A 27,356-nucleotide genomic window follows, 5' to 3' on the forward strand; every position below is an offset into this window, starting at 1 on the left:
GTGGAGAGAGCAACAAGATGGTCAACTGCAGAACGATGCTTTCGGAATCCGCATTGGGCAGGTGTTAAAAGACTGCGGGATTCCAGCCACCACACTAAACGGTAATTCACCATACGCTCCAAAACCTTACAGACACTACTCGTGAGAGAAATGGGGCGATAGCTAGAGGGAAGATGTTTGTCCTTTCCAGGTTTCGGAACAGGAACGACGATAGCTTCCCGCCATCGTCTGGGAAAAGTACTGTCGGTCCAAATTCGATTATAAAGGCGAAGGAGGTAGCGCAGACTATGGGTTGATAAATGCAGCAACATTTGGACGTGGTTACCATCCGGTCCTGGGGCGGAGGAGCGAGAAGAAGAGAGGGCATGTTGGAGTTCCCGCATGGAGAAAACAGTATTGCAGCTTCGCGATTTTGAGAGGAGAAAGCAAGAGGTCGCACTTCCGCTGCACGTTTCTTCGGGAGAAACGCTGGCGGGTAATTTGAAGAGCTCGAAATCTTAGCAAAGTGATGACCCAACGAGTTAGAAATTGCGACGGGGTCCACTAATGTACCATGCGCGACAGTGAGCCCAGAGACCGGGGAGAAACTAGGCGCGCCTGAGAACCGTCGAAGCCGACTCCAAACTTCCGAGGAGTGAGTGAAGGTGTTAAATGAGCTAATAAAGAATTTCCAGCTTGCCTTCTTGCTATCGCGGATGACACGACGGCATCGCGCTCGGAACTGTTTATAGCGGATACAGTTGGCCAAAGTAGGATGGTGGTGGCGGAAAACGCGGAGAGCACGTCGCCGCTCACGTATTGCATCACGGCATGCCTCGTTCCACAAGGAACGGGGGGGGGGGGGGGGGGGGGGGGGCGCCGGGGCAATTCGGAAGTGCGTGGTAATGAATGTTCCGCAGCTGTAAGAATAACGTCGGTAATATGTGTGACCTCATCGTCGACGCTGGGAAAGTGACGGTCATTGAATGTCGCTAGAGACGAAAAAAGTGTCCAATCAGCTTGGGCAAACTTCCAGCGTCGCGGGCGCATGTATGACAGTTGAGGCTGCAGTCCAAGGACACATGGAAAGTGGTCACTCGAGTGTGTATCATCAAGGGCGAACTATTCGAAGCGCCGAGCTAGCGGAACAGTACCGACCGCAAGGTCTAAATGAGATAAATTTGTCGTGGAGGCAGACAAAAATGTAGGGACCCCAGTGTTGAGGCAAACTAGATTTGCTTGGTGGAAGACGTCTAGCAATAGTGAGCCACGTGGACAAGGATGTGGAGATCCCCAAAGCGGGTGGTGGGCATTGAAGTCCCCAACCAGCAAATATGGGGGTGGAAGCTGACCAAGAAGATGAAGGAGATCAGCTCGTGCCATTGGTGTGGACGATGGAATGTATACAGTACAAGGAGAAATGGGATATCCAGAAAGGGAAAGACGGACAGCGACAGCTTGTAAGGAAGTGTTTAAGTGGATTGGGTGATAATGGAGAGTTTCATTTAGAAGAATCATGAGTCCTCCATGTGCTGGAGTGCCTTCAACAGAGGAGAGATCATATCGGACAGACTGAAAATGAGGGAGAACAAAGTGGTCATGGGGACACAGCTTTGTTTCCTGAAGACAGAAGATGACCGGCGAGTAGGATCGTAAGAGGATCGACAATTCATCCCGATTGGCTCGAATACCACGGATATTCCAGTGGATAATGGACATAGGGTGAACAGAAAATGGAGGAATGTGACCAAGGTTGCCGTCAACTCAACGACTGCTCAGAGCTTGCGACCGACAGCATGGAATGGCATTCAGCTGAAGGCAGAAGATCCTGATCCATAGGTCGGTCAGGAGCAGCTCCTGCCACCAGCGATCGGCCGGTTGATCGGCCGCCAGCAGTGCGCCTCGGCGACACAGAAGACGGCCGAGGGCGATTTCCGCCAGCAGGTGCTGTAGATGGGACACACCTTGGTGGAGAAGGAGAGGAACTGGGTTTCTTTGTAGCCTTCTTGGAAGTATAATGTTTAGATGAAGGAGGAACCGATGGTTGGGAAGTTGCGGTACGTAAACTCTCTTCACGAGTATGCTCTTTTTTCGAAGTCTTGGTGTCTGACTTTTGGGCTCGAGATTTAGCAGAACCCGACGAAGGGTGAGCCAGAGAGTGGGCAGGCGAAAGTGTTGAGGTTGAACGGGCGATCTTTGCGCTGGCCGATCTGACGACCGTGGCCGCCTCCTTTGTTGGCCGAGGAGAAGCATGGACAGTGCTGTATTTTCCTGTCTGAGGCACGGTGGGCTGTCGACTGGCGAATAATTTTCGAGCAGCAAAGGTCGACACCTTTTCCTTCACCCAAATTTCCTGGATGAGCTTTTCGTCCTTAAAAACGGGGCAATCTAGAGAGGAAGCAACGTGGTCACCCATACAGTTGATGCAGCGAGGGGATTGAGGTGGACAAGCACCCTCATGGGCTTCCTTGCCACACGTAACACATTTGGCCGGATTGGAACAGGACTGGCTGGTGTGATTGAACCGCTGACACCGATAGCAACGCGTAGGGTTTGGGACATAAGGGCGAACAGAAATTATTTCATAGCCTGCTTTGATTTTCGATGGGAGTTGAACTTTGTCAAATGTCAAGAAGACGGTACGGGTTGGAACTATGTTCGTGTCAACCCTTTTCATAACCCTATGAACAGCCGTTACGCCCTGGTCAGACAGGTAGTGCTGAATTTCTTCGTCAGACAATCCATCGAGGGAGCGTGTATAAACGATTCCACGCGAGGAATTTAAAGTACGGTGTGGTTCCACCCGGACCGGGGAGGTGTGTAGTAGTGAGGTACGCAGCAATTTTTGTGCCTGGAGGGCACTGACTGTTTCTAACAACAGGGTGCCATTCCGTAATCTGGAACAAGACTTGACAGGACCTGCAATTGTGTCGACACCTTTCTGAATAATGAAAGGGTTGACCGTGGAGAAGTCGTGACCTTCGTCAGACCGAGAAACAACAAGGAACTGTGGCAACGATGGAAGAACTGTCTGTGGCTGAGACTCAGTGAACTTACGCTTGTGAGCAGACATAGTGGAAGGTGAGGAAACCATTGCGGAAGAATCCCCCATGATTACTGGCGTCTCAGGTGGCGCGCTCCTCCCTTGTGGGGGCCCTCTCTGAGGGCACTCCCGCCTTAGGTGATTGTTCACACCTCAGGTCACACCTCCCGACAAGCGGACGGAGGGACCAATCGGCACTTTTGGAAGGTATCAGCTCGGGTAATCACCCCTCCCTGGGCCTGGCCATTACCAGGGGGTACGTACGTGTCCTACCTGTTTACCCGGGGCGGGGAATTACGCGTTACCCCATCACCGGCTACGCACGAAAATGCGCGAGTCGGCCTTCAGACACGCACAGGGAGGAAAAAAGAGAAAGGGAAAGGAAAGAAGAGGGGTCTCAAACACCGCAGCGGAGAGAAGGGCAAAAATAAGAGGGAAGGAAAAGAGAAGGACAGAGGAAGGACGAAGACTTGCAAGTGTAGAAAGCAAGGAATTTGTAACAGTTTCGAGTGTCTGTCTCCAGACGTAGGCACAAACCATACTCCCAGAGGGGGAGAAAGGGAAGGAAAGAGCCAGGGGTGAGGGGGAATGGGGTAGGATGCGGAAAGGGAGGGTATGCAGCCCGGAAAGGAAGGAGGGCCACATTAGCTCGGGGTCCCGTGCTCGCTGCGCACGTATCCACAAAAGAGTTGTGGACCCCCTGGGGGGACCAATGGGTTTCCCGAGCTTAACACAAAATTTTATGTTCGCTCTTTACTCACATTCGGCATCCATTGTGTCACCGTGACTAGTACACGAAGAATCCGAACAATATGTTGCTAAACACAGCGCTGCCACCTATCGAGTTTGCGTGTAAACATGACCAACATTATTTCAAGGACGCTCACACATACCATGTAACAAGAAACCATTTATTTCGATTTAGTACTGCAAACTCAGAAATAAATATATCTGTACTGGAATTTTTCTCACAAAGAGGGTATTGATGTTGAATCTCAGTCTCTTACAATTTTTGGAAGGATTTCTTATTCCACACTGACTACGGTTATTACAGTATCTCCACTATTGTAGTTTCGGCCATTTAACCATTTTCAAGCAGTTGACAGATGCTGAAAACCCAGCACTAGTTAAAGCATAAAAATGATGTGAGCCTGTACAAGAGGTATCAATTTTCAGCTTTTTAAACATGTTGACTACTGCTTGTTTCCAGGAGCTTGTAACGCGTTTCGTATGGTGTCGATCTCTGTACTTTATCTTCAACCCAGCAACCGAACAATAAATCTCGTCAGACATGGTATCAGTAAGTCCGGTTGACAAGTTTGCACTATAAAATAAAGATTAGCATTCGTAAATTGAATAATAACGATTTCAATACTATCTGAAATGTCTACATGTGCTTACTGAGGTAAAATACTAAGTAATCTTTTTCATATAATGACAAGCCATAATCGCTACCATGATTTAATCTACGTGAAAAAAAAACTAACATACAATACCACTCGACAGCAAAGCGCAATGATGCTCAATCTAGCCTGTGATGCACCGAAACTCGTAAACAATCCTTAAAGCCACTAAAACGCGGAAGCAACAGTTAGTTTCAAGTGACGACAAGAACTATGGAAATTCATAATTCCAAAACTAATTACCTTTTCTGAAGTTTATACATCATTAGAAAGTTCTGGCGACAGAGAACCCGGTAAAACTTTTACTTTCCTGCAAACTTGCCAGATTGAAAATTATTCTCTATAACACGAATTATATTCCCCCATAAATAACTTATTCAAAACGCAATTGATTCACACTTTCGTCATATTCAAAACACCATCTATTATTTTATACTTTTAAATTAGTTAGGTAACACGAAAAACATCACATATTTGAGAAACATTCATCAAATTATTAACGTTGACGGAATCACTAAGTACAGTATGCTAGTCAAGTTTTATGTACTACTTAAAAAGAGAGTTTATAAAACCATACCTACATACTTAAGCCATAACATCTTATTTGTGTACAAAACACATCAACATATACACTGAACCTTAAGCCTGTTTTAAATTTTATGTAACACTTGCACTCAAAACCATTACTGTAAACTATTGGACATGTTCAAAAGACTTCAAGCACTTCTGAAGGCAGGCGCACTTCCAAGGTGCATGTACTTGAAAGCAGATGTATGTGTGCTTGGTTCTGTAAAACAATATTGAGCAATAATAACTGAAGTGTTGCAATGTGTAGTTGGGTAGTTATCAACTAATAAAGTCTTATCTACCAAATTAAATTGCATTTGTTACTTAATTAACCATCAGAAACAATTGCCACCAGAGACTGTGGAATTAATGAACTTGGGAAACGAAAAAAAAAGAAAAAAAGGCAAATCTGAAGAGACGATGTTCCAAAATCGAAGTACTAACTTTACTTTTATCTATGTAATCACTCAGCCATCTTGTGACATCAGGACCACGGAGTGCAAATCTCATGTCTAATGAGGGCACATTAATTATCCAGGCAAGACCACTGAGTGCAGTCTTACATACTGCAACCACTCGAAAACGACCAAAGGTGGAAACAACAGTGAATGTTCTAGTAAACATACAAACGACGAATAGAAGTCTGTTAAAAAAGGCAACGTAAGTGTAGTTTTCCCAGTTGATACTGGACAGACCAACTGTTACTATTGTATGAATGAAAAGTTCTCGGGTTTCCAAGCGTGTCAAGTAATTAAAATTACACGAGCTTCGGCCAAGAACACCTTGACCATTGTCAAGGGCTGTCTCTGCCAGTGGGCTGCTGGTATGCCCCTTATACACACTAGCTGCAGGCTGCGACGTCACTGGTGTCCGCGGCATCTCCATATATGGGTATATTTTCACTCTGCCTTTGAGGCGCCCGCTTCAACCGCGCCATCGCTGGATCCCACGCCTTGCTGAGCTGCAGGCCACCATCTCTATTTAGTATGTTAACGATGATTTTTGTTTCAATGCCTTCTTTTTTTACACAATCCCAGAGGCCGTTTGTGCAAGCCACGACGGATGTTTCGTCAAATTTTAATCTGTGTCCGTTTTCTAAAGCATGTCCAGCTAAAGCAGATTTCTTGTCGTACCGTAGGCGATAAAACCTCTCATGCTCCTTCCTGCGTTGTTCCACAGCGCCTACTGTTTGTCAGGTGCAAGACTGGCCACACTTACCAGGTATCTTGTAGACCCCCAGGTGTTCCGAGACCTGCTGCGTATGTAGTTGGTTTCAGTAATTGACGAATTTTCGTCGGAGGCCTGAAGATCGACTAGATCTTGCGTCGTTTCAGCGGGCGACTTATCTTGCCCGACAAGGAACGGAAAGAAAAAAAAGTTTCTTTCCCAGCTCCTGGTAGGTGATCTTGCTGAGAGTCTTATTTGAAATTAGCTCATTTATTTGATGGACGTCCTGAAGCAGCTCACGGGGCTGGTTATCAGAGCCTGATATTCGTGGAACGCCTCAGTGGCATTAACAGTAAAATGCAGTTAACCATGGAAGTAGAAAACGAGGATGCATTGCCTTCCTCGACGCTCTCGTGAGCCGCAAACGAAATGGATGCCTTGGCCACAGCGTCTGCAGAAAGCCCACCCACACTGACATGTACTTGCACGCTATCAGCCATCACCACCAGGCACAGAAGCGCTGTTTCACAGGCACTGGTTCATCGTTCAAGAATGGTATCAGACGCTGGTAACTTGCCATGGGAGCTAAACCACCTACGCCAGGTCTTCAGAAACAACGGCTATGACGTCCATAAAATAAATGAAGTGATTTCAAACAGGATCACAGACAAGGATGAGGAAGAAAAACTTGCTTTCTTGCTGTTCTGTGGCTTTGAGTCGGGCGAGGTAAGCCGCCTGTTGAAACTACGCAAAATCAAATCGATTTTCAGGCCTCCGACGAAAATCCGTTAATTATTGAGACCAGTTAAAGACGCAGCAGGTCTCAGAACATCTGGGATCTACAAGATGCGACGGTACCGAATGGTTACTGCATGTGTAGCTGCTCTTTCAAACAGCATCCGATAAGAGCGAACCAACTGCGTCTTTACTTGTGGTTACTCGTGCTTTAGGTACTGTGCCTATGCACGGCTCAGTTTAAAAAGAGTAGCTCGATGCAGTCACACGGTCGATCCGTGCCCGTCTCCTTTTTGCCTCGCAGCTAATAACCTGCAGCTGTAGTCCTGCAGTCAAAAGCACTGCCTAGGGTTGCGAGTTAATAAAATACACAGAAATATCAAATAACGGTTAAATGATTAGTAACACGTTTTCTATTCTAACGTCTGTAACTGATGCAGTCCACAGAGGATTATGTTGAATAATGTTTATTCAAGAAAGGACGTCTCAAACAGGAAGTTGTCCCACCCTTCTAAAATGTAGTAAAGTTACGTTGAGAGCGTTATGAGAATGGTAGCAAAATCCCCTAACTAAATAGTCATCAAAGATGCACGATAACTAAGTCCATCTGGTGATCACAATACACCAGAGATTCACCAGCTTAAAACAGTTCGGAGTTCAACATGATTCACAAATAAACAAAAGCGATGCAAAGAACAGTAACTCACACTTTCTCTGTTCTCTGTTTCGTAAATCAAACGGCAGAAGTAAGTCCTACTCTGAAGCACATTCAGATCTCTCGAAATATGAAATCCCTTTAGAAGTTAGAGTGTGTAGCAGCTATTCACCGCCCACCCACACGAGTGAATCACGCACGTTACTGTAGGCAGATCTGCCTTCTTCCAGTACTCCACATTAAGTGTCCAGAATCGCTCCCCTGAGCTCTTCACTCGGGAAGTCCCAGGCCCCAGCTGATTCCAGCAGTGTTCCGTCATCGTCCAACTCTCATTGGCTGAAGGCCGTCACCACTAAAAATACGTAGTTCTCAGGTTCCACATACATAGGACTCATCTTGACCACTTACCCACACTAATATATTACAACAATATTAAAATCAAAAAGGTTATAAACATTCGGTTGCATTCATTCAAATCATTCACAAATATAAGTATATTGTTGCACAAGAGCACTCACGTTAAATTGTTACATATTATCGCTAAATATTATTAAACAATTATTAAACAATTCTGACAGGGGCGTCCTTTGGTTCTCTCTTCAATTGTGGTGTCTGTTGACACATGCGATCGACCACTTTTAAATGAGCGGTTTTTTAATAGCACTTGTGGAGAATACGATATTCTGACAAATACTTGCATAATGAAAAAGATGTAAAAGACGTCATAAATCAATAAATAAAATAGATACAGATATGTACGGTACCTTTCAGGGATGATAGCTATAGTGCAATGCTGTGATCTGAGATAATGTTACTTGGAATCACATCAAGCGATTAACATTTTTCAGTTCGGAGGGTCACTGTGAAAATGTTTATTTGCTTTGAAACATTAACTTTTGTTGCTTTAAAGATACTGAGATAATATTTTATACTGAGATAATATTGTATCACTGGATGCACCTCATTTTAATGAGGTCTCAAAGGTATTCAAATTTGCATTCATATTTCATGTGAATTATAATCGAATGTCAAAGAACTGTAACTTTGCCATCTTTAAGAGTGTCTGCCCAGGGATTTACCCGTTTCCGGTTCTGTGCTAACGCACTGAGTAATACCAAAACAACTAGTTCCCAACATCATACCGTTTATTTTTTCTCTCGTTATTAAATTCTATGAATGTTTTCTTTTCCTCATTAGTAATAAGAAATTTGTTCATTGCCGCAGAAAGTGGCAAAGATAGGCTGATAAAATTATCTTTGTAACAAAAGAGCAATATCCGGAGAATATTCAATTTTTTTGTTCAGTGTCGCTTGAGAATATTTATGTTTTAGATCTCTCACAAAAAGGACGTGTAAATTTTACTCGGGCGTCAACAATGCGTGTAGTAAATGATGTAAATGTAGTATGATAAAAATGCAAGAAAACATGTATATTAAGAGTTATCACAGACGCAAGAATATTTTTATTTTATTACCCCAACATTCGTTCACAAGCATGGCTTTTGCCTGCAATCGTAGGAAGAAACAGTTTCTTCCAACTTTCAGGACAACGTAAAATTAATATCGTCGAATCAAGCGGATGCGAATGATTTATTCCTTCGAAGAACAAGTCGACATGCTTCTCATTTACGAAGAATGCCAAGGACATTTTGTGAGAGCTGGAGACTCGTCCCCTGAAGATATCCTCAACGTACTCACGCTTCACGTCGTACATTTAAAAATGTGTATCAGAAATTGAGAACAACTGGATCTTTAATGCATCAGAAACATATCCGGCAAAGGAAAGTTACTAACGAGGAAACTGAAATTGGTACTCTTGCCACTGTGGTTCGAGAACCTTGTGTTAGTTCGCGTCAAATCGCAAGGGAATCTGGCACGAGCCGGAGTAGTGTTGTTTGTGTTCTGCATCGTCATAAATATAATCCTTACCGTGTGAGTCTCCACCAAGAATTAACTGGTGTGGATTTTATGCGTCTCGTTGTATTCTGCCGATGGGCTCAACTTCAGATTCAGAGGGATGACATTTATTAATTTGATTTTATTTACTAATGAGGATACATTCACGAACCATGGAAATGATCATTTGCATAACATGCATTATTGAGCAACTGAAAATCCATGTTGGCTGTAGCAAGTTGCACACCAAAAACCGTGGTCGATGAGAGTATGGTATGGGATTCTGGAGGACAGATTTATAGGCCCCTATTACGTCGAAGAAAATCTTAATGGTAGGAAGTTCACCGCATTCCTGAAAGAAACGTTAGGACTGTTATTGAAAGAAAAACTTTTAGGAACAAGGAACAGAGTGTGATACAACACGTTGGGTGTCAGGCACATCTTTCTCTGATAGCTAGAAATGAGTTGCAGAGACAATTCGCAAATCGTCGGATTGGACGCGGACTAAATGCGTCGCGGCCGTCTCGTTCGCCATATTTGACGCTTCTAGATTTTTTTTTTCTTGTAGGTATTCGTAAAAGACATTGTTTATAGAGACGTTGCAACTACACTTGAAGATGTGCGAGAGAGAATTGTCAGGGCATGTGCTTCGGTAAGTGCTGATGTGATAAACAATACCACTCCATCCATGATGATAAGATCACAGCGCTGCTTTGACACCAATGGTCATAATTCGAACACCTTCTGTAAAGGGACGTTCATGCCACCTTTGTGACCTTCGTTGACCTTCAAAGACCTTGCTGTTACACATCATTGGATTCGTTTCGGTGGCCGGTATGGTATCAGAAAATAAGTACTAAACTACAGCATGCCATAAAAAAAAAACAAAGTTGACATTCTTATCTCTGAAGCGACCCCATCTAGCAAAAAAAAAAAAAGAAAAAAGTGTCATATTATGGCCTCCGTTGTCCCATGCAGCTTTTGTCCCACAAATTTTTCAGATCCTATCATACTTTCGGAGATATTCTTGGTGGCAATAGTTAGTGACTCACCCTGTATATATGCTAATCAACATGATTTAGTGGGTGGACTGTAAGATCGGCAACCACAAGAAATTGGAGGTAAATTAATAGCGTAACTTAATATTGATTTATATATATATATATATATATTATTATTGGTGTTTTGCCCTTAAAGAGCGCATTTGGACTAAACTACATGGCCAGTTCCTTTTGCTGCCTTCCTTGCTGCCCAAACTTCCCTCATTCGCTCGCTGTGTTTCTGTTTCCGGTCCTCTGTCCATGCTTCTTGTCGGCTTTGTGTCTTCGGCTTCATCTTGATTGCCTTTTTGGTTGCCCATATTTCTTTCATCTTCTGGCTGTGATCTTGCTTGCGTTCTTCGGTCCATTTTATGCCTGTTCGTTTGTCGCATTGTATCTCATGTAGTTTACTTTTCTTAATGATGTTTCTGAACTTTATTCTGTCGTTTATTGTGTCTGCTGTTATGTTGAGCTGGTTCAGGTCGTTTTCTACCTCTGCCACCCATTTGTTGTTTCTAGTGGTTACCCAGTCAAAGATCTGTTTGGTCAGCCTGTGTGATGGCATTCTATATAGGTGTCCATAGAATTGTAGTCTGCGTTTTCTAATCTTTTCTGTGATTGTCTCCGTATGTTTGTACAGTTCCTATGTAGGTTTCTTGATCCATATTCCATTGTTGTTAGTTGCGCCAAATATTTTCCTAAGTATTTTCCGTTCTACTTTTTCTAATTGTCTGATACGTGTTTGCCCTAGGATTAGTGTGGTCTCTGCTGCATACAGTGCCTCGGGGAGCACCACCGTGTCAATGGCGTAATTTGGCTTTTTGTGTGAGAGACTTCTTGTTGTAATGATTCCACACTACTTTGTATGCCTTGTCCAGTTTAGTCTTTCTTCTTCGTTTGAGTCTCTGTTATGTCCACTCATTTGTAGTGTTTCACCGAGGTATTTGAAGTTTGCCGTTTTGTAAATCGTGCCATACTTTGTGTTCAGAGATGAGAGTTTCTTTGTGCTCATAAACTGTGTCTTTTCGTAAGAGATCTGTAGTCCAGTTTTGGAAGCGATTTCGTGCAGTTTTTCAATAGCGTCTTTTGTTTCCTTTATATCTTTCGCGATAACCGCCAAATCGTCTGCAAAAGCCAGGCATTTAATCTGTAGGTTTCCTAAGGTTATCCCCTGTTGTGATGTTTCCCATTCTTTTATGACCTTATCTAACACCAGATTGAAAAGGAGAGGTGAGAGGCCATCGCCTTGTCGGACACCTGTGCGAATTTCAAAGGGCTCTGATAGTTCCCCACAGAACTTTACTTTGGAGGTCGTGTTGGTTAAAGTTTGCTCTATGATAGCCCGTGTTTTGTTGTCTACTTTGTATTCTGCTAGAATTTTGAAGAGAGTTTTCCGGTCGATAGAGTCGTACGCCTTTTTGAAGCCAACAAAGGTAATGATCAGGTTCTATTTGTGTTGTAAAATCATTTTCAGGTTCCAAATTTGTTCCGCACAAGACCGCCCTTTACGGAAGCCTGCTTGGTATTCCCCAATCAAGTGGTCGGTTTGGCATTCTAGTCAGTTCAGTAAAGCTTTAGAGAGGATATTGTATGTGACCGGTAGTAGGGATATTCCTCTGTAGTTGTTCGGGTCAGTCTTGTCACCTTTTTTGTGTAGTGGGTGTATCAGGCAGTTTTCCAGTCGCCAGGAATTTTCATGGTCTTCCAGATGTCTTCCAAGATCCTGTGGATGTCTTCGGTGAGTTCTGGGTCTTGCAACTTCCAGATTTCCGCGATGATGCCATCTTCTCCTGGTGCTCTACGATTCTTGAGTGACTTTATTATTTCTTTAACTTCTTCTAGAGTTGGAGGTTCACTATCTGGATTGTATGTGCTCGTTTCTGTCATCATTTCTTCCATGGGGGGGTCCGTGTTGAGCAGTTTTTCAAAGTACTTTGCCAGAATGTCACAATTGTTTTTGGTATTGGTTTCTAGGGTTCCATCCGGTCTTCTGAAGCACAAGTTGGGTGGTTGATATCCAGTCATATTTTCTCTGAACGTTCTGTAGAAGTTTCTTGTATTGTTCTTCATGAAGTCCGATTCGATCTCTGTCAGTCGCCGTTTGTCATACTGTCGTTTTTCACTGCGAATGATTTTGCTTGATTGCTTCTGTATTTTCAAGAAGTTCATCCAATTCTCTTGGGATTTATGGCTACTAAATTTTTTCCATGCACTGATTCGTTGGTCAATAGCTTGGTCACATGTGTGGTTCCACCAACGGTGTTTCCGTGTTCGTGGTGCTTGTGCTAGTTTCATGGCCTCTCGGATTCTTCGTGAAAGTTGTGTCCAGTCTGTCGTTTTATCCATTTTAATTTTGTGTAATATTTGTGTCTGGTTTAAAGTAACGTATTCTGGATCTGGTCTAACAATTTTGTTCTTCTGGAGCTTTTTCTTGGGCAAAAGACGAATCCTGATCTGTAGTAGGTGGTGGTCTGAGTCAAAGTAGCCTTTACAGGTGTCTATGTTCAAAATTTCTTTTTGTGAGTCTTTCTGCACTATTACGTGGTCGATTTGTAGTTCTTGCTTTCCGCTGGGGAATTTCCATGTGGTAAGTCTTCGTGTTGGTTTCTTGAATTTTGTTGACATAATGGCGAGGTCGTGGCTTTTGCAAAAGTCTATCAGATGTTTTCCGTTTTTGTTGGTGTCCTTGTGTGGAGTATGTTTTCCTGTGATATGTCTGAATATCTTTTCTTTTCCGAGTTTGGCGTTGAAGTCTCCCAGTATTATTTTGACTATGTGCAGGAATTTTTCTGATAGTTTCTTCCATTGTAGTCCAGAAGTCATCAATTTCGTCCGGGTTTTTCCTGTTGTAGTCATTAGTCGGTGCATGTGCGTTGATTATTGTGTAGGATTTATTGGCTGATTTCACTGTGATGGTGCTGATTCTTTCGTTTGGTGACGAAAAGTCGATTATGCTGTCCGTGATGGACCTGTGTACTGCAAATCCTGTGCCAAAAAGCCTTAGGTTTTTCAGTTGTCTCGATGGTTTTCCTTTGTATATTCTGAAATTCTCCGTGTTGAAATGGTCTTAGTCTGTGAATCGTGTTTCTTGCAGTGCACATATTTTGATTTGAAATTTTTCGAGAGTGTGTCAGTTGTTTCATCTTTCCTGTCTTCATCAGTGTGTTCACGTTGAGTGTGCCGATGTAGTGTTTGCATTTGGTCTTGAGGGAGTTTGAGAAGCTCCGATTCTTCTCATGATGTCCGTGAGCCCCCGGAATCCAATGCTCATGACAATCCCAGTCTATTGACTGGGACCCGGGGTAATGAGATTTTTCTCGTTGTACCATCATGATGTTTAGTAGTTGGATGTATGGCATGCTGCCGAGTACAACCTGACTTTCCAGATCAGGAGGTTGGTTGAGGCCGCCACACTGTGTGTGTGTGTGTGTGTGTGTGTGTGTGTGTGTGTGTGTGTGTGTGTGTGTGTGAGTGAGCTGTTTGACTGCCTCCCAGCATGGTGATTCCACCATCGACCAACAACCTAACACAGCACGTGACTCGCCTGGAGCGGCCATAGCGGCTTGCTCGGTCCTGGGACCACTTCATCTTACCTTGTATCAACTCCGCGCGGCCTATTGTCTCGCCTAAATAGGCGTAACGTTACAAATATACCTTGCGAGTGTGATCAGCGTTATGTCGGGACAGACAGTGCGTGCAGTGAAAAACGCAGGAAGGAGCGTGAGAGTTTCCATCGTCTACGCTATCACGAGAAATCTTGCCTTAGCTGAGCGTGCTTTAGAAAACGGACACTGGATAAAACTTGACGAAACATCCATCTTGGCTCCCACAAACGATTTCTGGGATTGTGTAATTAACAAAGCTATTGAAATAAAAATCACCAATAATACCCTGAACAGAGACTGTGGCCTGCAGCTCAGCACGGTTGAAGCGGACGCATCGAACGCCGAGTCAAAATACGCACGTATACGGCGATGGCGCGGACGCCAGTGACGTCACAGCCGGCAGCTAGTGTACGTAACGAGTGAACCAGCAGCCTACTGGCAGTGTTATCACTTGACAATGGCCAAGGGGTTCTTGGCTGGAAGTTCATGTAGTTTTAATCACTTGACGTGGTTGAAAACCCTAGAACTTTTATTCAACGTCACCACCGCGAGACTGCATTCTTACGTTACTACAGTATGATCTGAGTATTTCTGTGCTAGATATGTTCGGTTATCTTCGAATGACTACGACTGATCTGTATTCATCTGGTGGCGGTAGAAAGACCCAATCATGAATAGAAGTCAACCAATTTCTGTTACTTTATCAATTCGCAACCGTATTAATTTTGGCGTTCTTTAGACCTAATGCTTCTGCTTGTCGCTATATGAACACTCGTCAGTGGTGTGCTTTTGGGTGTCCAGCCGGTCGAGTTACGTTTTACTCACCGCCTACGTTCGTCATCAACGTTCAATAACCACTCAAAGATGGCAGTGGCAGCACTAGCGTGTCGTGGGAACGCGGCGAAACAGTGCAGTCGTCGTCGTAATGCGATTTATCTCATGTCTAGAACGGCATTATCATTGGCTGCCGGGCGAAGGGTGGAAGCATTTGCAGTCGGCTAATTTCGTAAGCCGTCAGCGTGCTGTCGTGGTTGAGGTACAAGGTGTCCCAAAAAGAATGACCAGATTTTAAATATTATTAGGAAGAAGGGCTTAACACCAACAAATTGCATACTAAATTACTCAGAAAGACAGACGTTTATAAAAATCCATCATAAATGTTCAATTCATCCCAAACTGAGCGCCGGCCGGGGTGGCCGAGCGGTTCTAGGCGCTACGGTCTGGAACCGCGGGACCGCTACGGTCGCAGGTTCGAATCCTGCCGATCCTGCCCCGGGCATGGATGTGTGTGATGTCTTTAAGTTAGTTAGGTTTGAGTAGTTCTAAGTTCTAGGGGACTGATGACCTCAGAAGTCCCATAGTGCTCAGAGCCATTTGAACCATTTTTGAACCAAACTGAGCGTAAGGTGTCTTCTGTCACTGAAGCTACGTCAGCTGATATTCTGCGTTTTAGTTTATCAATGTCACGAGGTAAGGGAGGAACGTAAACATATTGTTGAACATATCCACACAGGAAGAAATGAAATGGTGTTAAGTCAGGGGTCCTAGGAGGCCAAGAGTGTAAAGCCTGGTCTCTTAGTCCTGTGCGCGCTATCCAACGTTGAGGCATTCAGGTCAGCGCCCACAGCGACATCCAGCTGATTTTTTCTGAAACTCTAGACCATGGCGATTACATCTAGCGCTGTTTCAGTTACCTAGTGACATTTATGTCAGTATTATTACAAGTTAGAATCGGGTCATTATTTTTGGGACACCCTCTATAATGTGCATGGCAAAATGGTGCTATCCAAAACAGGCGGCGAGGCAACTGTGGTGCGCCACTGGCCATATACGACAGGAGTGAACGGCGACTGCGGATACGTATACAGGCGAACAGACTTGCAGCTGAGCAGCTGACCACCCAGGTGAATCAAGGAGCTCCCCTCAACAACCGTTCAGCGAACGTTGCTGTGTATACGCCTCCACAGCAGGTGCCTGGTTCATGTGACCACTGTTCATCGGCGACAAAGGCTGGACTTAGCATGTCAGCACCGCAACTGCACGTCCACGGAGTGGTGACAGCTAATCTTTTGAGATAAACCACATTTTAAGCTCCATAGGATAGATGGCCGTAGTCATGTATGGCGTGATGCGTCTGAAAAGAAACACCCTGGATCAACACAAATACACATATATTATTGGGGACTCTATCAAACCCAACATCTAGTTTGCTTTACTCGGCACGATTCCACCCATCAGCAGGCCAACACAACGTGTCACACAGCTCACAGTGTACGTGCGTGGTTTGAAGAGTACCAGGATCAGTTTACTGCTCTTCCCTGGCCACGAAACTCCCCGGATTTAAGCCCAGCCGAGGATCTATGGGACCACCTCGATTGGAACGTCCCCGTCGTGGATCCTCAACTGGGAAACCTAGTCCATCTGGCCATCGTACTAAGGGCGGCATGGTTCCACATCTCTGTCGGTACCTTCCAAAATATCACTGGCTTCTCCTGTATCTCTTGCAGTAGTTGTGCAGCAAAAGATGGCTATTCAGGCTTTTGACAGATGGTCACATTAATATGACTGGACAATGTATAATGAAGAATTAAATTTTGGAAATACACTAAAATAAAATTATGGAGAAACGATGTAACTGAAGACCTAAGTGACAAACTTTCAATTTAAATCACTGCATGCCTGACTGGCCGCTGCCTTGAAAGAGCTGAAGGGTTGCCTAGTAACTACAACTGTAGCTACAACACTGAGGTGACTAAAAATCATGAGATAGCGATATGTACATACAGAGAACGTGGTAGTATCGCGTAAACTATAAAACGGAAGCGCAGTTACAGAGCTGTCGTTTGTACTAAGGTGATTCATGTGAAAAAGTCTCACAAAAGAGGAATTGAGACTGAACACGGAAAGATTCGAGCTAGACGCAGGGGTCATTCCATTTCGGAAATCGTTAGGGAATTCAGTATTCTGAGATTCGCAGTGCCAAGAGTATGCGAGGAATACCAAATTTCACACATTACCTCCCACATGGCTTTCACTTAATGACCGAGAGCAGCGGCTTTTGAGTAGGGGTGTCATTGCTAACAGGCAAGCAACAGTGCGTGAAATAACCGCGGAAATCAATGTCGGATATACGATGAACATAGCCATTAGGCCAATGGCAGAAGATGAGAGACACGAGTGCCTCTGCTAACAGCACGACATTGCCTGCACCGCCTCTCGTAGGCTTCTGACCATATCTGTTGAACCCTAGACGGTTGGAAAACCGTGGCCTGTTGAGTGCCGATTTCATTTGGTAAAAGCTGATGATATGGTTCGAGTGTGGCGCAGCCCCCACGGACCCAAGTTGCCTACAAGGCACTGTGCAAACTGGTGGTGGTTCCATAAAGATGTGGGTTGTTTTTACCTGGAATGTACTGGATCCTCCGGATATTCGGCTACCTTGAGACCATGTGCAGCCATTGTTGGACGTCATGTTCCCAAACAACGATGGAATTTTTATGGATAACAATGTGGCATGTGGTTTAAAGAAAATTACGGACAGTTCGAGCAAATGATTTTGCCACCCAGATAGTCCAACAGCTATCCCATCGAACATTTCGCGGACGTAATCGAGAGATCAGTTCGAGAAACTCCCGCACCCGAAACACTTTCGCGGTTATGGACACCTATAGAGGCAGCATGGCTCAGTATTTCTGTACGAGACTTCCGACGACTGTTTGAATCCATGCCGAGTAGCTGCACTATGCCGGGCAAAAGGAGGTCCTAGATGAGATTAGGAAGTATGCCATGAGTGTCACCCCAGTGTATTACTACTACAGTATTCTACACTGGCATATGGATGCTTCGGCAGTCCTGGAATCTACGCACGTGGGTGGCCACTATACTTCTTTTGGTAAGATTTTTGTAACTATTTTTGATAATGGCTACCATTCTGTACCATATTAGTAAAATTTTGTTACTCTCCTACTTGCTCTTAGAACCAGAGATGGATCGTTTGCCAACGAACTGGTCCAAAGGAACGGTTCACCAAGATGAACGGAACGAGCGAGGAGTGAATTCTAAGGAACGGTCTTTCATGGTTCACTTCGGTCGCGGCTTTCTACTTATAGTTCCCGGGAACGGGAAACGGCCGGTCTCGTTCCTGCGGTCTCACGTCAACCGGTCTCGTTCCAGCCTCGGTCCCGTTCTCGTCTGTCTAGGTCTCGCTCGGCCGGACTCTTCCTCCTTTGCGTGGCCACTCGTCGCAGTTCCGCTGCCGACTGCTAATAGTTACTTCAGTATCGAGCTGTTGTTCGTTTCGTTCGCTTCGCACGCTCATTCTAGATTTGTTTCAAACCTTTTTTGAACTCTGAACTTCTGGTTCTTTTTCGTATTCTATTCAGCGTCCTCGACCCGTAATTAAAATGTATTTTATAATTACGTAAACTACATAAAAATTACATAGTATGTAATACATACATCTTTTCAGGTAACAAAACTGCGTATCAGCTCACTTCACTATTTCGATAAACAGCAGAAGAAATACTTGTAAAAAGGCAAGATTTGTTATTACACATGCAAAGGTCGTCGGCACGGTACACACGAGTGGCCTTTTCCGCCTTTTTCTGATCCAAGGTGAAAGAGCATGTTCATTGCTATGGAAGGCAGACCGACTTACAACCGAATGAAGCTCGCGTTTAGTGATCGAGTGTCTGGTGTCACATTTTGTAAAGAGAATATGATAGCTCCTGCAACGTTATTTCAGTGGCACAGGGTGGCGCACGAAAAATCGACCCCGAGTACTAGACTGCTCACTGTCTCTTACCAATCTTCATCTATTGTTTAGAAGTTGTTTGCTTTAGCTTATTTGTTATTTCTTCACTGTCCAATTATTACATGTTTATCTATTCTGCATGTAGCGGTCAACAAATCGTCCGTAACTGGCGAGCAGTCTGTACTCGGGGCCGGTTTTTCGTGCGCCACCTTATATTATTTCACTGCGATCAGCCACTTAACGCTACAGTTCACTAAACGAGATGTTTCGCAGAATCATGAAAATTAAAGTGTATGAGAATTCTGGTATGAATAAAAGCTCTGTACTCCAGGGGGGGAGGCAAGTCCCCCTCTTGGCGTCTTCCATCTTCAGTCACCTATGCTACTAATTTTCAGTTTTTCATAAGAACCATATACCAAGCACAATGAACGGTGAGCAAGTAAAAATCAACGGTTCCCAAAAAAGAGCGATCACCAGTGAATTAGTTCCCAAGGATGAACGACTTGGGCCATCACCACTTCGAACCTCTTGACGTTAGTTTGACAGATCGCACAGCTGAAAACAGAAGTACTGGAAATGGTGCTTCAGCATACCTTGCCCTCGACTTTGTCGTCAGCCTTGATCAGCTGCGGCTGCGGCACGATGGCCACCGCTGAGGCGTAAGCGGCCGCCTGGGGCGGCGGAGGTGCCTGCCTGTATAGCGGCCAAGCGGGCACCAATGGCGGCGGCTGCTGCTGCTGCTGCTGCTGCTGGTGACCGTAGATACAGAGGGGCACGTGCTGCCCGCCAGAGTGGATCGGCAGCGCCACCAGCTGTCCACCGTCCAGAGTCTTGTGCGCGCCACCGTTCTGCAACGGTAAACAGGACGCGCCTCAGCAATCAGGTGTGTACTAGTTCTCCTTCCAGCTACCTGTCCCTATCGCCGCGCAGCGATTACTACAGTTCAACCTGCCGCTACGGCGACACAAGGGTACGTGTGTACTAAAGTGCTGATGGTAAGCTCGTAGGGGACCAAACTGCTGGGGTCATCGTTCCCTAGGCTTACACTATTTAAAATAACTAACTTACGCTAAGAACACACACACACACACACACACACACACACACACACACACACACACGGGCGCGCGCGCGCACCCGCCCGAGGGAGGGAGGACTCTAAACTCTGACGGGGGGGGGGGGGGGGGGGCGAGGGGGCGAGGAGGGGGGAGCCGCGCGAACCGTGGCATGGCGCCTGAGACCACGTGGCTACCCCGCACGCCGTGTGTACTTAAGCACAGCGGTTAAAGCAGTCAAATTTGGTCTCCGCTAGCCTGGCGAGCATCACGAAAACCTTTCAGTCTGCTGCACCCGACGACAGGTTGCGCTATCAGTTCAACAAGACCAGCCATGTTTATATTTGCGGCGATAGTTTCACTGCAGTATTTATGATAACGGCGGGAGCAGCAAAATGAACACACCAAACTTAAAGGAGACAGAGAAGAAATTATGAATTGAGGAATATGTACCACTCACGGAACAGAGCGCAAGTCCGGCAGGGGAAAGTCCTAGCGTGTTTATGAGGCAGCTTTAAAAAAAAAAAATTATAATAATCGGTGTCCGGAAGTCGTTTCTAAAAGTATTTGTATGGAGTGTAGCCATGTATGGAAGTGAAACATGGACGATAAATAGTTTGGACAAGAAGAGAATAGAAGCTTTCGAAATGTGGTGCTACAGAAGAATGCTGAAGATTAGATGGGTAGATCACATAACTAATGTGGAGGTATTGAATAGAATTGGGGAGAAGAGGAGTTTGTGGCATATCTTGACAAGAAGAAGGGACCGGTTGGTAGGACATGTTCTGAGGCATCAAGGGATCACAAATTTAGCATTGGAAGGCAGCGTGGAGGGTAAAAATCGTAGAGGGAGACCAAGAGATGAAAACACTAAGCAGATTCAGAAGGATGTAGGTCGCAGTAAGTACTGGGAGATGAAGAAGCTTGCACAGGATAGGGTAGCATGGAGAGCTGCATCAAACCAGTCTCAGGACTGAAGACTACTACTACTACTACTACTACTACTACTACTACTACAACAACAACAACAACAACAACAACAACAACAGGTGTCTCACAATGCAAATTGCGTAAAAAGTTTCTGTACGCACATTCAGGAACACCTGGAGTATGTTACGACATGTTTGTAAATTTGACCAGCAGTTTTTTCACTTCAGAAGTATTTTGAAAGAGGAAAAAGACTTAGTGGCTGATGAGTGTATGGAATGTGTGTGCTGAGGTCGTTTAGCGGCACATAGGCTTTGAAAATATGGGGGCAAACATTGATTGAAACCGGAAAAAATATGGCTCAATTGACATTAAAGACCACTTTCTGGTGGTATATAAACTAGTGCGAAGAAAGCTTCGTATGAATGATAAACTTATTCCAGATGTGAACATTTTAGATTAACGTAACACGGAAAACTAACTTCATGGTTGCTAAACTGCATTTGGGGAATTTAGAATGAACTATTTTGGCCACTTGGAGTGAATTCAGCGAAGCCGCAATACACACCCTGGAAAAGTAACTAAATTGGTTTTACGGGTGTCACGTATGGCTGGAACACACAAAGGTTACAGAAACTAGTCTCCCAAGTCCTTACGTTAGTTGGCGTTGCAGTGTAATAGACATCTTCAGTTGCTTAGAAGCAAAGGATCTCGACATTCAGAAATGTATTACAGGTGACATGATGATCGATGATGATTCGGATTGAGAATAACCAGTTCTAGTCTAAAGAACGTGAAGGTGCACAGAAAAAGGTTCCTATAGAAGTAAATAAGCCAGAAATACGCTGAAAAGGGAAATAAAAGAAATCCGCTATTTCCTGGCCTATAAAATGACTCACAATGAATGTGTATTTCATTGAGCCTCGTATTGTGATACTCTGATATTTTCATCAACTTCCGGACCCTACTCAAAACAATGCAGTGAAAGCTTACAGAGTAAACTGCTACGGAGCCTAGCACAGCGGGAAGACTGTCCTGCTTGGGTTGGGCATAGCTTGGCTTGGATGGGTGTAAAGCAGCCTGCCCGTTCGTTGATAACGTGCGACAGCTTGCCTGCCTAACAGGCCAGCACGCGTAGGTTAAAACCTGAGTGCGTACACCTGTGATAGCAATTCTCTGTAATCACTGTATCTGTCTACTCAGAAAAGCAACCGAGTCGTGTAACGCAAGCACCACAAAAGAATTGTCAAGAAGAATGTAACTGACTTTCCAGTGGTAGTCCAAACTTGGTGGCAGATGACGTTCATTGCAAAATAAGAGCAATATAATCAATTCAGTTTCATATTTGGTGTTTTCTTCCGTAAATTGGTGGCAGTGTAAGACACAAATGACTAGTTGTGAACTGCCTTTTATAGATGGTGAACCAGAACTTCACGAACTTCCGCAGATTGCCGACGGCTATTTCCTAAGTTTTATTGTGAACGATCCGTGGTCTCCGGTGGTTCGCTACAAAGTAATTCTATTTCCTTTTCTTTACAACCCACATTTATCTTTGCATCTGTTTTTTTCTGTAGATATCTGCACAACAATGCACATATCTATGGAAGTGGTCGTCAAACTGCGATCCGAGACAAGTATTGAAGCACGCCGCTGTTCTCAGCCGTCATTTGTAGTAAATTTAATCAGCCAAATCGGAAGACGTTAAATAATGGTAAGACCACCTTAGAAGTGTAGTTTTCCTGTTCAGTAACAAAAAGACAGCGAAATAACGCTTTAAGATGTGCTTACTTTTAATTGACTAATGTATTCGACAATGAGATAGTTAAATATGACTGCTTACCTTACGGCTCCAAGCACTGTGGGATTTAACATCTTAGGTCATCAGTCCCCTACCGATGGTATGGTAGGGTAGGAGTACTGACACTGAAGTAACATGTATTCGTGAATGCTCATTACAGAGGCTGTAATGTTTAAATGCAGTACTTACACTACTGGCCATTAAAATTGCTACACCACGAAGATGACGTGCTACAGACGCGAAATTTAACAAAGAGGAAGAAGATGCTGTGATACGCAAATCATTAGCTTTTCAGAGCATTCACACAAGGTTGGCGACGGTGGCGACACCTACAACGTGCTGACACGAGGAAAGTTTCCAACCGATTTCTCATACACCTACAGCAGTTGACCTGCGTTGCCTGGTGAGACGTCGTTGTGATGCCTCGTGTAAAGAGGAGAAATGCGTACCATCACGTTTCCGACTTTGATAAAGATCTGATTGTAGTCTACCGCGACAGAGGTTTATCGTATAGCGACATTGCTGTTCGCGTTGGTCGAGATCCAATGACTGTTAGCAGAATATGGAATCGGTGGGTTCAGGAGGGTAATACGGAACGCCATACTGGATCCCAACGGCCTCGTATAACTAGCAGTCGAGATGACAGGCATCTTATCCGCATGGCTGTAACGGATCGTGCAGCCACGTCTCGATCCCTGAGTCAACAGATGGGGATGTTTGCAAGACAACCATCTGCACGAACAGTTCGACGACGTTTGCAGCAGCATGAACTATCAGCTCGGAGACCATGGTTGCGGTTACCCTTGACGCTGCATCACAGACAGGAGCGCCTGCGATGGTGTAGTCAACGACGAACCTGGGTGCACGAATGGCAAAACGTCATTTTTTCGGATGAATCCAGGTTCTGTTTACAGCATCATGATGGTCGCATCCGTGTTTGGTGACATTGCGGTGAACGCATATTGGAAGCGTGTATTCGTCATCGCCATACAATTGTATCACCCGGCGTGATGGTATGGGGTGCCATTGGTTACACGTCTCGGTCAGCTCTTGTTCGCATTGACGGCACTTTGAACAATGGACGTTACATTCCAGATGAGTTACGACCCGTGGCTCTACCCTTCACACGATCCCTGCGAAACCCTACATTTCAGCAGGATAATGCACGACCGCATGTTGCAGGTCCTGTACGGGCCTTTCTGGATACAGAAAATGTACGACTGCTGCCCTGCCCAGAACATTCTCCAGATCTCTCACCAATTGAAAACGTCTGGTCAATGGTGGCCGAGCAACTGGCTCGTCACAATACGCCAGTCACTACTCTTGATGAACTGTGGCATCGTGTTGAGGCTGTATGGGCAGCTGTACCTGTACACGCCATCCAAGCTCTGACTCAATGCCCAGGCATATCAAGGCCGTTATTACGGCCAGAGGTGGTTGTTCTGGGTACTGATTTCTCAGAATCTATGCACCCAAATTGCGTGAAAATGTAATCAGATGTCAGTTCTAGTATAATATATTTGTCCAATGAATACTCGTTTATCATCTGCATTTATTCCTGGTGTAGCAATTTTAATGGCCAGTAGTGTATCACTGGGCAAGTGATCAAAACGTTGTTACAGCGATGTGAACTACTGTTTGTGATATGGACAACTCTGATGTGGCGCAATGAACGTATATTTTCTTCTGGTATTGTAATTATGTACATCATTGTTCCTGTCGAAGCGCAATGTACTATTAAATCAAACTTCATGATGGGATAACAATAATGTGAAGTTGATATGACTGCTACTCACACGTCGTGGTGCAGAAAAGCACAATGAAAAGTGTGTTCACGTAATTTTGGGTCAAAAACTTCTTCAGAAAGAAGCAAGGCTGGCGCGCGCACGCACGCACACCTCTGTCTCCGGCTGTTCTAGTCAATCTTTTAAGAGGGAGGAAATTTGAACAATGGGTAATAACCGGAGGGAGGCGTTTAGGACATGAGATGCTGCACCAACAAGTGCTGTCGCGTAGCCTTGTGTTGTGAGGAGAAGATGTCGTTGATATAGTTTACTACATTTTTTTACCTCCATAGTTATCGTTGATGATCGTATCTCCGGAGTGTTGCAAAGACTGTACTGACGTCGGTTCATGGTAGTTTGGTGTGTTGTCAACATTGTTATTTCAGTTTGTACTTTATTTCTTTAGAAAATACGTTTACGGTGGGCGTCTAAATTTTGGTTGAGGTACGCGCAACGCATGCCACCTATATGATCGTCGAGACTAAAAAAAAAACGCAGACGACATTTGAAGACAATTCGAATAAGAATTATGCAATAAACACTTTCTGTTAAACCGACTGCAAGAAAGAACTTGCTAAGCTTTGCTGTGAAAATGTACGGTATTGTTTTCCTTTTCGCTGTCATTCTTAACAGGAAACAAGTTGTGTTTATGGTTGACTTCATACTCCTACCTGATCGTAGACTGAAACCGTGTAAATTACGGTCATTAAAGCTACTATTCACACAGATCCAGCAGCTGGAAATGTTCTCTCATATCCCGTGTACTAATGATTCCAATCGATTTACCCATTGACTTCCACTTCTGTCCCAATCAAGGTTTCGTTTGCAATAACAATAAATAAGGTCACAGAGAGGGGGACGCAAAGATGAACAGAGAAGGAGGGAAACGGATTTTAAGAAGGGGAAGGAGGATATGGACAGAGGGGTGAGGGAAAAGGAGATGGATAGATAGAGGGGAGAGAAGATTAGTACGTATATCCAATTTCGCAATAGCCGAGCATTAATGCGTTTGCTAGTTAATGGTAAGATCGGTACATATGCGACCCTAGATGCAGCCCTACAATTTCTATATTGGCTCTTGAACACAAAAATTTGACGATCTCTGGTCTGTGGTATGCACTGAGTGTCTCGCTCGGAAACAACCTCGTTCCATACGCTCACGGTAGTTGCTCCGACAGCAGTAATGCCCATTTCACTCATCGCCATCTAGCTTCCTTTCAGTGCTGTCTGCTTGCGTCTTGGCTTTTCTTTTTTCACCATTTTCAGTTGACTCTTAACAGTGATACACAGCATCATGTATATGTTTACTACTGAAGAGATGGCCCATATGCACTTGGCGTATGGGCTCATCAAATGCAGCATAGTGACACTATAATGAGATTTATTTATTTTATTTATTTATTTATTGTTCCGTGGGACCAAATTAAGGAGAAGTCTCCATGGTCATGGAACGAGTCAATACATGAAATTATAACACGATATTAGAAACAGATAAAATGAAATATAAAAAAACATTCAGGTGACAAGTCGTAAGTTTAAATGAAGAAAATCAACAATGTAACACTGGAATTTGCTTAATTTTTTAGCTCTTCCAGGAGCTCCTCGACAGAATAGAAGGAGTGAGCCATGAGGAAACTCTTCAGTTTAGACTTAAAAGTGTTTGCGCTACTGCTAAGATTTTTGAGTTCTTGTGGTAGCTTATTGAAAATGGATGCAGCAAAATACTGCACTCCTTTCTGCACAAGAGACAAGGAAGTGCATTCTACATGCAGATTTGATTTCTGCCTAGTATTAACTGAGTGAAAGCTGCTAACTCTTGGGAATAGGCTAATATTGCTAACAACAAACGACATTGAAGAAAATATATACTGCGAGGGCAATGTCAGAATTCCCAGATTTTTGAATAGGGGTCGACAAGAGGTTCTCAAACTTACACCACATATAGCTCGAACAGCCCGTTTTTGAGCCAAAAATACCCTTTTTGAATCAGAAGAATTACCCCAAAAAATACCATATGACATAAGCGTATGAAAATATGCGAAGTAGACTACTTTTCGTGTTGAAGTGTCACTTATTTCAGATACTGTTCTAGTGGTAAATAAAGCAGCATTTAGCTTCTGAACAAGATCCTGGACATGGGCTTTCCACAACAGCTTACTATCCATCCGAACGCCTAGGAACTTGAACTGTTCCGTCTCGCTTATAATATGCCTATTCTGTCTGATCAAAATATCGGTTCTTGTTGAATTGTGAGTTAGAAACTGTAAAAACTGAGTCTTACTGTGGTTTAGCATCAAATTGTTTTCCACAAGCCATGAACTTATTTCATGAACTACATTATTTGTTACTGTTTCAATATTACTCACAAGATCCTTCACTATCAAGCTGGTGTCATCAGCAAACATAAATATTTTTGAATCACCTGTAATACTAGAAGGCATATCATTTATATAAATAAGAAACAGCAGTGGCCCCAGCACCGACCCTTGGGGAACGCTCCATTTAACAGTGCCCCATTGGGACTGAACATCACTACCACTCTCAATATTGCGGAGAACTACCCTCTGATTTCTGTTCTTAAAGTAAGAGGCGAACCAATTGTAAGCTACTCCCCTTACTCCATAATGGTCCAACTTCTGCAGTAATATTTTGTGGTCAACACAGTCAAAAGCCTTCGTTAAATCAAAGAAAACACCTAGCGTTCGCAACCTTTTATTTAATCCGTCCAAAACCTCACAGAGAAAAGAGAATATAGCATTTTCAGTTGTTAAACCATTTCTAAAACCAAACTGAACATTTGACAGCAAATTATGTCAATTTAAATGCTCCAGTAACCTTGTATATACAACCTTCTCGATAACTTTAGCAAACACCGATGGCATAGAAATAGGTATAAAATTGTCAACATTATCAATGTCTCCCTTTTTATAAAGTGGCTTCACTACCGAGT

The 27,356-nt window shown here is 44.2% G+C and overlaps 1 protein-coding gene across 1 annotated transcript in view; it reads right to left on the minus strand.

Moving 5' to 3' along the window:
* The window catches only part of LOC126456043 (uncharacterized), a 197,074-nt gene that overhangs the window by 15,521 nt on the left and 154,197 nt on the right, over positions 1–27,356 (minus strand). Inside the window, exon 9 of the mRNA XM_050091797.1 lies at positions 19,436–19,690. Coding sequence (XP_049947754.1) covers positions 19,436–19,690 — 255 coding nt within the window. The remainder of the gene's footprint in view (positions 1–19,435; positions 19,691–27,356) is intronic.

Source organism: Schistocerca serialis, chromosome 2, assembly GCF_023864345.2.
Source record: "Schistocerca serialis cubense isolate TAMUIC-IGC-003099 chromosome 2, iqSchSeri2.2, whole genome shotgun sequence".
NCBI lineage: Eukaryota > Metazoa > Arthropoda > Insecta > Orthoptera > Acrididae > Schistocerca > Schistocerca serialis.